The 12,361-nt window shown below is 44.5% G+C and overlaps 1 protein-coding gene across 5 annotated transcripts in view; it reads left to right on the top strand.

Annotated features, from left to right (window-relative positions):
• The first annotated feature begins 209 nt into the window (after positions 1-209).
• Positions 210-12,361, top strand: part of TBC1D8 (TBC1 domain family member 8) — a 125,917-nt gene continuing 113,765 nt past the window's right edge. For 3 of the 5 annotated variants that reach the window (XM_053923701.2, XM_053923702.2, XM_045204671.3), the window contains exon 1: positions 211-494. In XM_053923701.2, the coding sequence (XP_053779676.1) occupies positions 368-494 (127 nt within the window). In that variant the 5' untranslated portion in view covers positions 211-367. Of the gene's footprint in view, positions 495-12,361 lie in introns of all 5 variants that reach the window. The other 2 variants (XM_053923703.2, XM_053923700.2) reach the window with 1 other exon arrangement.

The raw sequence follows: 12,361 nt of genomic DNA, 5'->3' as shown, positions 1-12,361 counted from the left end.
CACAGCCCAGTGGGGAGGGGAGGAGGACCAGGCATCAGGGATTGGATTTCCTCCCTTGCTCCGGAACTGTGCTCTGGAGAGGCCAGGACTCTGACACCAGGGAGGATCTCCGGGAGCCAGCGCCGGGTGGAGGTGGCCAGGGGCTGACTGGGACAGGCCTTGGCGGGCCTGTGGGCGGCGTCTGGGTGGGGCTGTGTGGGGCAGGCTAAGCTGGGAGAGCTGCGCTAGGAGAGCTCCCCCAGCGGTGCTCCCGGGACACTTCGCAGGCACCAGTCACCGCCACCTCTTCCTGAGCAGGCTCGGCCTTACGCAGCCAGGGGCCCGGGCAATGTGAGCTGGGGCCCACGGGTGCGACAAGACCGCTGCCATGTGGCTTAAGCCGGAGGAGGTGCTGCTGAAAAACGCCCTGAAGCTGTGGGTGACTCAGAAGAGCAGCTGCTACTTCATCCTGCAGCGGCGCCGGGGGCACGGCGAGGGTGGTGGCCGCTTCACGAGTAAGCGGGCGCGCGAGGGGGCGGGGGAACGGGTGTCGCGGCAGGGCCCTAGACCTCTCTTTTCTCAGGACAGCGTTGCAGGTGGTGATTTCACGGGAGACCCTGGGCCGGGATGGCCCTACCCGGGCTTGTTTCCCTTTCTTCTGCGTTTTTCGTGCAAGCCCCCCTCGAGGTTGTGGCAAAAGGACTTGTGGGCTCGTGCATTTTTCCAGGTGAGGCAGGTGCCCTCACCACCTGGCCCAGTGACCTCTTGGCTCAGGAATCCCAGGAGAAAAGCTGGCTGGAGCGTGACCGGAGGGAGCAAGGGCCCTTCCGGGAGGAGCTGTGGGATGTGCCCTTGGCCTGCACTGACTCCACCACCTGAACGCGCCTGAGGCTGCAGGTGGTGTAGCTGCTGGGAATATACCGCCAGCCCACAGCTGGGCGCAGCTCGGGAGGCCCTGGCATTCCTGGACTGTGGGTAGGACCTGGGTAGCGGGTGGGGACGGTCTCCACTCCCAGAGGAAGCCGAGGCCATACAAATCCCAAGCTCATGGTCTTCACATAATTGAGCATGTCTGTTCCGTACACTTTTCAGTTTCTTCCAAGGAAACATAGGACAAAACTCAGGCCTGTAAAATTTATGAAAAGCAAAGTATTTTCCCCGTAAAAGTTATCCACCCTCATTGAAAATCAAGCATTTTGAAAAATGTTTAAAAAATGTTTAATTTAATTTACTGGGGTGACATTGGTTAATAAAATTATATAGGTTTCAAGCGTACAATTCTGTAATACATCACCTGTATATTGTGTGTTTATCACTCAAAGTCAAGTGTCCTTCACTCACCATTTGTCCCCCTTATGCTGTCTTCTACCTGTCCCACCCTCTTTCCCTCTGGTAATCACCATACTGTTGTCTGTGTTATAGTTGGGGAAACTGGAGCCAGCGTGCATTAGCTGGAATACCTGTTTAAATGGTCCAGTGGAGTCCTGAACTGTGTGGCTCAGTTGGTTGGGCCTTGCAAATGAGTTCATTCCCAGTCAAGGCACATGCTTGCGTTTTGGGTTCAGTCCACAGTCTGGATGGGTAGGACTGATAGATTGATGTTTCTCTTTCACGTTGATGTTTCTCTGCCTCTCTTCCTTCCCTTCCCCTCTCTCTAAAAATAAAGAAAGAAAGGAATAAGCCAATGGAGGAATAATCAATGGAATTTTCAAATTTTGGAATCTGAACCTTAGATTTTCTTGCTATCACATCCTTCCTTATACAGAGGAGGACACCAATGCTAGAGATTGAGGTCAAGGGACCAAGGGTGGTTCCTTGGGCTCATTGTTGGTGACTCTGCTGCCCTCTTATTCAGGGAGAGGCCTTCCTGCTAAATAAAGTTTGGGGAAATGTGATCAGACCAGTCAGTTGGCTCTGAACCTGCAGGACCAAGTTCAAGTTACCCTTTTGTACTTTAGACTCAGAGGAGGGAAAGCAGGCAGAAGGATTCCTTAAGCAGGGCAGATGTCATGAATCTCCAGCAATGGGTGGGAGTTGGTCAGATTCTGGATGGGAGAGTGGTGGAGTAGTTGAGGTAATTGGATGAAAGTGGTAGTAGGGTGATCTGTTGTCATGGTCTGCAGTGGGGATAGTTTGAGCAGCAGGTGGGTGTGCTCTGGGAGCTGTTTTAAGCTCTGAGGGAGGCAGGCAGAGGCAGGAGGCCATAGGGGCCTTATTGGGCCCCTGAACAGCACATTGGCACTTAATGCCTTGAGCTCTTGGAAAATGGAGGCTGGTGATGCCTTGTGAGGCCCATCAGAGGCAAACGGGCCAGAGGGGGGTTTGTTCCCCTCCACCCGACAACAGTGTATCTTAAGTTTTAGTGCATTAAACACAGTACCTGGCCTATAAATGGTGTCCTTTCATAGAGGGTGAGGATGAGGCTTGAAGATTTGTGAAATGGGAAAACAGAAGGAACAGTTGTCCAGCAAGTACTTTCATTCACTTAGTTCACCATACACTGACTGTGGGATGCTCGCACAGCTGCTTTGGAATAATGGATTTGAGGTTATTCATCTGGCAGGAGAGAGATCCAGACAGGAAGGGCAGAGCCTCAGATCAGATGCCTCATTGAGATTCAGGCCAACTTCTCATCAGAAGAGTGTGCTCTGTTGTCCAGAGTCTATCTGTAAGGAACTCAAAATGAGATGGTCCCCCTCATAGTGCATTCCAAAATCAGTCAGGTCTCATGTTGTCACTGACATTTTGCTTTATTAGAACCTCCTGTTGACTGTAAAAGGATGACAGCTCCTGGGCAGCTGGTACTACCTTTGGGCATTTAGCCCAGAAGCAAGTAACATGGCTATGCAGATGTGCCTCTGAGTTACCACATCCCCTGATCCTAATGGGGCCACTTATGAATGTTGTGAAATCAAAACTGATGTGGCACAGGGGACAGCTCCATGTTGGTGGTTGTTTTCAGAATTTTAGCATTCTAATTTGGCAGATTTTCAGCAATTTATTTTAAAGGTTTAAAACTTATACTGAGTTTATCTATGAAAATACTGGACACTAACACGATGCACGTTCTAACCAGTTCTAGGTTTTTCTTTGGAGAGAAGCAAGTAGAGATAGTTAAGAGGAGTTGGAAATAAAATGTAAGGGAGCAGTAATGAAGAAGTATTGCCTTTCTTTTATCACAATGCTGAATTTGTAATTAGGTAGGAAGAGCTTAAACATATGAGGTCTCATTAGCATTTAAAATATTCTAACAAGTTTAAAAATTGTCCACCCTCAGAAATACAAGGTTTTTTTTCATTGAGGATTATAATTGGTCTTCGTACTTAAACACACACACACATTTCCTATATACATCTCTAGTTTTTTTCTTTATAACTTTCTCACTTTTTCATGTACAATATATTTATTTTGTTCATTGTTTCTCCCAACTAATTTTACCAATGACAGTGCCTAACATATAGTATATTCTCAGTAGACATTTGATGGATGAATACATACATACATGAATGACAGATCCCACTTTTTAAAAAAATGTTGGGTGGGAGTGGAGGCCCAGCTTTTCTGTCTGAGTCTGAGCAAATTACATAGAACAGGAACATCCCCTTTCCTCAGTTCTCTGTTTACCTGGCAGTCTGACTATGTGGGAAGCTGGAGGGAGTGGATGGGAAACAGAGACCCCCTCCTCTTGTCTTTTTCTGTAGCTTCTTCTTTTGAGCAGGAAGGATCATGGCACCAACTTATCAGGTAGCCCCAGTTACTACACCATGGGGCCTGTCTGGAGAAGGAAAATCTTGGGCTCAGGGGCAGTGGTGGGAGGCAGCCACCTTTTCCTCCAGTTAGACCATGGTGTGGCTGAATATAGTATTATCAGATGTTTCCAAAGCTCCCTTGACAGAAGTGATTTTGCTGCTCTGGAAGTTCACTTGGAATGTCTACAGCCCATGAGAATATTTCTTATAACAGTTCAGTCATGTCTGGGAGAACAAAGGGGAATGCATGGCATTACTGCCCTCTCCCACAGTGTTCTCTGAAGCTCTCAAAATGAGCAGCATAAACTTCAAAGACTATCACCACCCAGATGTGGGTGGTGGAGGCTAGCCATTTCAGCCTTACTGGGACTCTGAAGAGCTGCAAATGATTGAGAAGCTTGAAGCTATTAAAGAATTCATGTACTAGCTGTGAAAGGATAGGATTTTATCATCTTGACTCTACATTCTGGAAGCATTGGATAAAGGAGGAATTCATTTAAAACATAAGTGATAAATCTGATAATATTTCCATTTTGGTAATCTGATAATATTTTGTTTATTTTAAAAGATTTGAATTAACTATATGAAAATCATCCCTGCTCATATTTGAACAGCTCCTTGGGTGTTGCATGAGCTATCCCCTCACTATCTCTCAGGTTGCTTCTTTACCTCTGCTCTTGAGCACAGACTGTCCAGTGTGTCAGGTACTTTTTTCTCCTAGGACTTTTTACCAGCTGTCCCCTCTGCTGGGGGGTGCCCTCACCTCCCCCTGAGCCTCTCTACTGCTGTCTACTTTTTCTTTATAGCACTCAATATTCGTTGTCATTCTTTGTGGCTTTATCTCTTTTGAGCAAACAAGCACATGAACTTCAGAAGAAAGGTCCCAGGTCTGTGTTCTTCACCACTGTGCCTCCAGTTCTGGAGCAGTTTCTGTCACTGCAGTACTCTTGATAAATGTGACTACATGAATGTCTAAGTAGAATTGATAGATGTGAGCCTTTGAGGTTGAGAAATATTTTGCACTGTCTTGGAAATGCAGAAAAACAGGAACAAATAATACAGAGCATTGTCGTTTCTCACACCCTCCCCATATGCTTGTAAGCACTGACGGTAGCTTCTCAGCTGCACAAGCCCCGCTGTTACAGCCACTCCTTTGGTAATCTTCATGTAAATCGATACAATCTTGAAGGATTTCCCTACTACAACACCAGGTGGCTAACACAGCTCTATGAATCTGAGTCATTAATATTGAACATTTGGTGGGTCTGTTTTTCTACCAGATATTATTTGCTTTGTTCTTTTACTAAACAAAACAAAACAAAACAAAAAAGTAAAGAAAAAAAATAAATGGCCCCTAAAAAGATCTTAGGGCAGGGTACTGTGATGCGGACACTGGCCTGCAGTGTCCACGGTGTTGTGGCTGAGATGAGACAAATTCACATGGACTACTGAGTCCGGTGCAGGAAAAGGGATGGCATGGCCACTCTCTGAAGGGGAGAGCACCCTGACCCTTGCCTTGACAGGCTTTTATTGCTTTTCTGGGCACATTACATTGAGGATGGTCCTCATTTACTATGCACCGTTCACTTTAGGTGGTTAGATTTTGCAGAAAACAAAGGAGAGGATGTTGCTAACTACATCAGAAAGGAAGGATATTTACAAATGTAAAGGGAAAGTGGTTGAACTGGTTACATTCGTCCTTGGAAGGTTTAGCATAGATTTTAGGAAGTTACTTTAAAGATATGCAGTAAACGTTTGCTATCTCAATTCAGGGTGAGGGAATTTTAGCAAAAAGCAAGTCCCAAAGCGGCATATGTACAATGCTGGCCTGATTCCCCACAGGAAAACCTATCCATGAGCGTGGGTCCTGTGTGCCAGACCTGGCTTTCCACTGGCCTTTCTGAGTGGGAGCTGGGCCCACGCCACACAGAACAGTCTCCTATAGTTCCCCCCTTGTTTTTAGTTAGGACTGCTATGGATCCCACAAAGCTTGCTACTTGCTGGTCTCTCACACGACTCTGGGAAAATAATTTGCAATTGCATCAGAGTACACAGAGCATTAATATAAATCAGTAAGCAACCAGCAGCTCAAAAGACCCACATTCTCAGATTAAGCCCAACGATCATTGTCAGGCAGTAATGATCAAATAATAGATAACATTCAAAGTACTCTGAGGGCTTATTTAGAGTCAGGGTCAGGTGGCTAAAGGGCCATAAAACTTTGGGGAAACAAACTCATTTCATGCTTGAACCCTTATCATTTAAATCGAGGGTATTAGCAAAGCAGGTTTCACAGGATTTTATGCATTCTTTCTTAGGCCTTATCTCCCCAGGGAACCCGCCCTTTCCAGCACAGGGCTGCACCCACCTCCAGCATTGTTTCACGCTTAGGTCAAGCAGGAGAAGTGGGAAGTAAGGCAGCCAAGAGATTAGGGGACTTTTTGGGACAGAATGAGGACTCAGGCCATGTCAAAGCTGAGGGGCGAGGGTCTGTCACCTCCTTTCTCCATAGCCCCCCAAGTCCTTCCCTGAGGGCACCCCCCCCGTGATTGTGCCTGTCTTAGGTTGTCCCTTCCTTGAGGAATCTTACCCTTCATTTACAAACCAGTCATGCACTGGGGGCCAGACAGGGTGAAGTAAAGTGGGCAGAGGCAGTACTCCTGTCGGGGAGATAAGCTTCATCTCTTCAGTGGCTTAGGGTCCCAAGGTCTCTCACTCAGCCTTAGCCATGGGGGTTTACCGTCTCTGAAACCAGGCAGGGTGGTTCCCAACATCTCCCCTTTTTTGTTTGTGAACGCAATTGTAGTTGTTAAGCCTGTGAAACGTACTATTTGCTGTTCCCAAATGGAATCTTGAGCAAACAACCTCCATATATATCGTAAAGCACAAATAAGGATTAAGACAAGGAGGCATCCAAGGGCTGCCATGACCCAAACTCGTAATTCAGCCCATTGAACTAGTTTTTAGGGTTCAGCCATTGTAGATTATTGTGGAGGACCTGGAGCACTTTTTGTTCGATAAGATCTTTGCTCGAGCACTAAGATCCTTGGTGTTCCCCCATGTGGTGGGGACACGCCTAAAGAGAACATTATGGGGCACTGAGGGGTTGCCCTCTGCAGGAGGTGCTTGAGCCTTGGTGCCTGTCATTGGGGCAGGCCCCATCCTCCTGCATTGGCAGACCCAGGCCCGTGAGTGATGGTGTGGGTGTCAGTGTTCCTTCTGGTTGTTCAGGGTCAGCTGGGCCATCTGGTCGCCTCCAGGTAGCGGAAGTTGGTGTCTATCCCTTTCACGATAAGACTTTATTCTTTTGGCTGGTATCCAGACAGGACCTGTAGGAATGTAAACAAACACATACCCTCTTCCCCATGTTAAGAGATCTACAGGGCCCTGCCAAGAGCCATCTCCCAGTGGATCTCTTGTGTAAAACCTGGGGATAAGATGACTTTGGCTCTTTCTTCTGAAAATGTTTCTCAGTTGGAGTACAGGTTGGTTCATCACAATTTAGAAAATTATAGGTAAACATGGCTAACAAATTAATTTTTGGGGGAGGACTCATGACTCCCCCTTTTTTGTTTTTTAAGAAGATTTTTAAAAGTATGATGAGCCCGTTCTACATTGCCTGACTGGTAGGATTGTAAGGTATTCCTATTTTATGTCGGATATTCTAATGCTGAAGAAAAATCTGAGTAGAATGGGCAAGGTATTCAGGGCCATCATCAGTTTTAATTTGCTGAGGCCGTCCTAAATGACTAAAGGCCTCAAGCCAATGGGCTAGTATATTTTTAGCAGATTCTCCCATTTAAGCAGATGCATGTAGGGCACCAGAGTAAGTATCAGTAGAAATATGAATGTATTTGAGTTTCCCAAAGGGAGTGTAATGAGTGACATCTGTTTGCCAAATTATTTGAGAGCTTAGTCCTCAAAGATTAACTCCTATAGATGGGGGTGCCTTGCTAAGGGCTTGGCAATCAGGACATCCTTCAATAATTTGCTTAGCTTGGGAGCAAGGAATGTCAAATTGTTTTCGGAGTGCCTGGCTATTTTGATGAAAAAACTGATGAGAAGCTGCTGCTTGCTGGAAGGCAGTAAGGACACTAAGGCATCTGCCTTATTGTTACCATCCACCAGGGGGCCAGGCAAGCATGAATGGGATTGAATATGAGTAATGAAGAGGGGGTGTTCTCACTTGTCAAGGAGGGACTGTAGGGTCAAAAATAGGTTAAGTAGATTGGGGTCAATAGAAATCTGAATTAATGCCTGATCTAGATGCAGAATAGTATAAACAGTATATTCTGAGTCACAGACTATATTCAAAGGTTCCTGGGGCCAAAAAGTTCGGCCCTTTGAGTAGAAGAATGTCTTGAGGATACAAAATTTCTCCAGTTTTTGTCCTCTTGCCAGTTAATAGCAGCCTGTCTGGTTTTTCCAGACCCGTCAAGAAACAGAGTTCTCACCACAGTTATTGGCATTGGGCAGACCTTTTCTGCTAGCCCTATTTGAAGGAATGGAATGTTTTGAAGCAATTTATCTGAGGGCAGGTTAATTTCTAGTCCTCCTACAAAATCAGCTATGGCACACTGAAATTCTAGAGATTGAGCTGCCAATTGTAAATAAATTTGAGTTAAGGGGATGTGAATAAAGGCACGATCATATCCAAATAACTGCAGTGTTCGCTCACGTCCTTTTATAATAAGATGGCACAATTCAGTTATATAGGTGGTAATAGTACATTGTGGTTGGTGAGACAGAAAAGGCCAATCTATCATAGCTAGCTGGGGTGATAGCTGTCCTGTAAGACCTGTTGGGGTGCCTAAGGTTGTGAAACAAAAAAGTTGGACAGGAAACTGAATTAATTTTAGTTAGTTCTCTTTGTTGAGTATGCTGATTTATTATGCTTAATTCTTGTAGGGCCTCAGAGGACAGTTTTCTGGGGGAATTAAGATCCGGTTCCCCTTTAAGAGCATTAAATAAATGAGTTAACTGTTGGGTAGGTATTTCAAGACTGGGTGGCACCCAGTTGATAGCTCCCAGGATTTGCTGGAGGTGATTAAGAGTTAAATCCTTGGGTGGATTAATTTGGAAGACTTGAGGCCGGATTGTCCTATTAAAAGGATGTAGCCTAAATATTTCCAATGTTCTGAATGCTGGATTTTTTCCGGACGAATTACTAGTCCAGCAGAGGCTACAGAATTTTTAAGAAAGGAAGCCATTTTTGTGAGAATATCTTGTGAGGGTGCTGCAATTAGATTTTTACCCATGTAACAATAAGTAACACTTTAGGGAAATAAGTTTTTTACTGGCTGAAGGGCCTGATGAACAAAAATGCTGACAAATAGTGGGACTATTTAACAACCCTTGAGGTGAAAACCTTCCAATGAAATCTCTCTAAAGTTTGCGAATTATTAAACATAGGAACTGAAAAAGCAAATCTCTCGAGGTCCGTGTTACCTAAGGGAATAGTAAAGAAACAGTCCTTTAATTTTTTCTTATTACTTTACCTGTTTAGTCCCAGGGATCTGATTCTCGCCCTCCTAGGAGGGCTCCTCTTGGGTTTAAGCCCTTAAACCTTGATTTCCTTGTCCGCAGTGGGCAGGGAGTAGTGGGAACTGGAGGCTCCAAGTGGTGGCTGAAAAGTAGCCTCAGTTTTAAAAGTGCCTTTTTTTTTTTTTTGGCTTGGAAAGACAGGCCCCCTGCTGTTTGGTAAGCTGTAATGAGTTTAAGCAGCCGCTTAATTGCCCTGTTGTTCTCAGGACCTGGTAGTTCCTAGGTTCAGAGTTTGCAAGGAAAGTGGTAATGATGGGGTGGGGGGCTGCTCTGCTTAAATATGTTTTAGACAAAAGTGGTTACATGCCAAGGGCCTTTTGTGACTGATTGACTAACTGTTCCCTCTGGGAGAATAGCCAGTTCTTCCCCAAGGAAACGATCAGTGTTTACAGGTACTGAGTTAAAAAATGGTGCTTAGTCTTCCGTGGAGAAGGGCTAGTTCTCTCCGGGAGACAATACGCCTATATTTCATTTTTAACAATAAAAGGTCATGGCTCTGGCATAAACAAGGAGGATTCTTAATATTTCTTTAACACATCACACCACCCATCCCACTTATAGCTTTAGATTGACAAATTTATGAATACATTAATAACTTTCAGAAACAGTTTTTTCTCCACTGGCAAATACATTTACCTGTATTTTTTTTTTCCCAATCAATCAACTTAAATTCTTTCTGAGTAGAATCCTTATGATGTAACAACATTAGAGATCTCATTCTGTTTACCAGAGGTTTAGGAAAATATTTTGAGATTGAGCCATTCAGAAACAAAAACCAAATTCAAGCAAACCAGTATTTTCAAATTAAATCCTCTAAAGGAGGAAATGAGACACTAGCCTTAGAATCTTATCTCACGCCACCTGGTGTTATTTCAACTTCTGCTCAACTTTTTCCTAGATAACTAAGTCTAAAGATCCCTTACTAGGGAGACATTCAGCAGCCTTAAAAAGCTGCTGAATTAGCTTGAAACATTGCTCTTGTTCATTAGAGAGCCCATTCCCCATGATTGAGGATTTGCAGAAACCTTTAAAGAAGTTTTTTTAACAAATAAAAGAACCTTTTTCTGAAATTCCTCCGCTGGAAGCACAGGGGTTACAAAACCAGTCTCAATTTTGCTATTTCTCCACCTGCACCTTTAAATCCTTATGCAGGCGGACCGAGGGAAAAGGCAAAATCAAAGGGACCGCAAGAGGCAGCTTAAAAGAAAGAATTTGCTGAGATGTTTGTAAATTGTCCTGTAACTAGCTGATGTTTTTAAAGCTGATTAAAGGGAAAAGCTTTGCTCCCTCTCTCAAGCCTAGACCTAGTTGGGGGTTGTGCTGTGGGCATGGGTTTGTGAATGTTTTTACAGTGTGCCTCTTGTTGCGTGGACTTTTGCTTGTGGCTGGCGAGAAACCTACTGTTCTGTCCCAGTCCACATTCAGCTAATCCTGTCATGGGTGACTTCTAGCTGCAAGCACCCCTGTGGCTCTTAACTGCTCAACCCGTGCCTGCAAGATTGCAGCAGATGCTTGGGAGAGGATGCAAGGCTCCTGCTTACTAAAAAAGGTACAGTTGCAAAGTGGTTGCAAGAGAGGGTGACTTAGGAAGAAAACGCTTTTCCTCTGAAATCCAACACACCCTATGACCTAACCAAAAAGCACTTGGTGTCATCGACCCTTACCTGGGCTGATGTGCTTACTCCAACCAAGTTGGTGTGTTGTCCACAATGATGGCTCGTAGACCTGGGTCCCTGTTCCTGGGCACCAGCTGATGTGGATACCAGCCCATGGGATCCATGTGTTATGGCAGCAATGGACAAATTCACATGGACTACTGAGTCTTGTGGAGGAAAAGGGACGGCACGGCCACTCTCTTAAAGGGAGAGCGCCCTGACCCTTGCCTTGACAGACTTTTTTTGCTTTTCTAGGCACATTACATTGAAGATGGTCCTCATTTACTATGCATAGGTTTGATTTAGGTGGTTATCTCTTACAGAAAACAAAGGAGAGGATATTGCTAATTACATCAAAAAGGAAGGATATTACAAATGTAAAGGGAAAAGTGGTTGAACTGGTTACACTGGTCCTTGGAAGGTTTAGCATAGATTTTAGGAAGTTACTTTAAAGATATGCAGTAAACGTTTGCTGCCTCAATTCAGGGTGAGGGAGTTTTAGCAAAAAGCAAGTCTCAGAGCAGCCTAGGTACAATGCAGGCCTGATTCCCCATGGGAGAACCTGTCTGTGGGCATGGGGCCTGTGTGCCAGACTTTGCTTTCCACTGGCATTTTTGAGTGGGACTTGGGCCCATGCCATGCAGAACGGTCTCCTATAAGGTTGGTTTCTAGTTTCAGGCCTTCGTGGTCTGAGAAAATGCTTGATATTCTTTCAGTTTTCTTGAATTTGTTGACTCTTGTTTTGTGTCCTATTATGTGATCTATCTTTGAAAATGTTGCATGTGCATTTGAAAAGAATGTATATTTTACTTCTTTGGGATGAAAGGCTCTATATATTATCAGTTAAGTCCATTTGATATAGGGCATTGTTTAGGGCTGCACAATCCTTGTTCATGCTTTGTTTGGAAGATCTAGCGATTATTGACAGTGGGGTTGTTGCTGTCTATATCTTGAGGTCCTCCAAGATTTTCCTAATGTATTTGGGTGCTCCTATGTTGGGTGCATATATGTTTACAATGTTTAGATCTTCTTGATGGATTCTTCCCTTGAGTATTATGAAGTGTCCTTCTGTGTCTCTTTTTATGACCTTTGCTTTGAAATCTATTTTGTCTGATACATGTATTGCTACCCCAGCTTTTTTTTCCCCATCCTTTTTCTTTGAATATTTTTTTCCAACCCTTCACTTTCAGTCTGTGCAGGTCTTGTTTTCTGAGGTGGCTCTCTTGTAGGCGTCATGTGTGTGGGTCATGTTTTCTTATTCACGTTTTCTTCAGCTACCCTATTTCTTTTGATTGGAGCATTTAATCCATTTACATTTAAGGTTATTGTTGAAACCTACTTATTCTTTTCCTCCCCTTTGTACCTGTGTTCCCCCCTCTCTCTCTCTCTCACTTTTTTTCCCCTCTTCTTAAAGCAGTCCCTTTAGTATATCTT

The sequence above is a fragment of the Desmodus rotundus genome, chromosome 5 (genome assembly GCF_022682495.2).
Source record: "Desmodus rotundus isolate HL8 chromosome 5, HLdesRot8A.1, whole genome shotgun sequence".
Taxonomy (NCBI): domain Eukaryota; kingdom Metazoa; phylum Chordata; class Mammalia; order Chiroptera; family Phyllostomidae; genus Desmodus; species Desmodus rotundus.
Note: the sequence above shows the minus strand (reverse complement) of the source record. Positions and strands in the feature narration are given on the sequence as shown.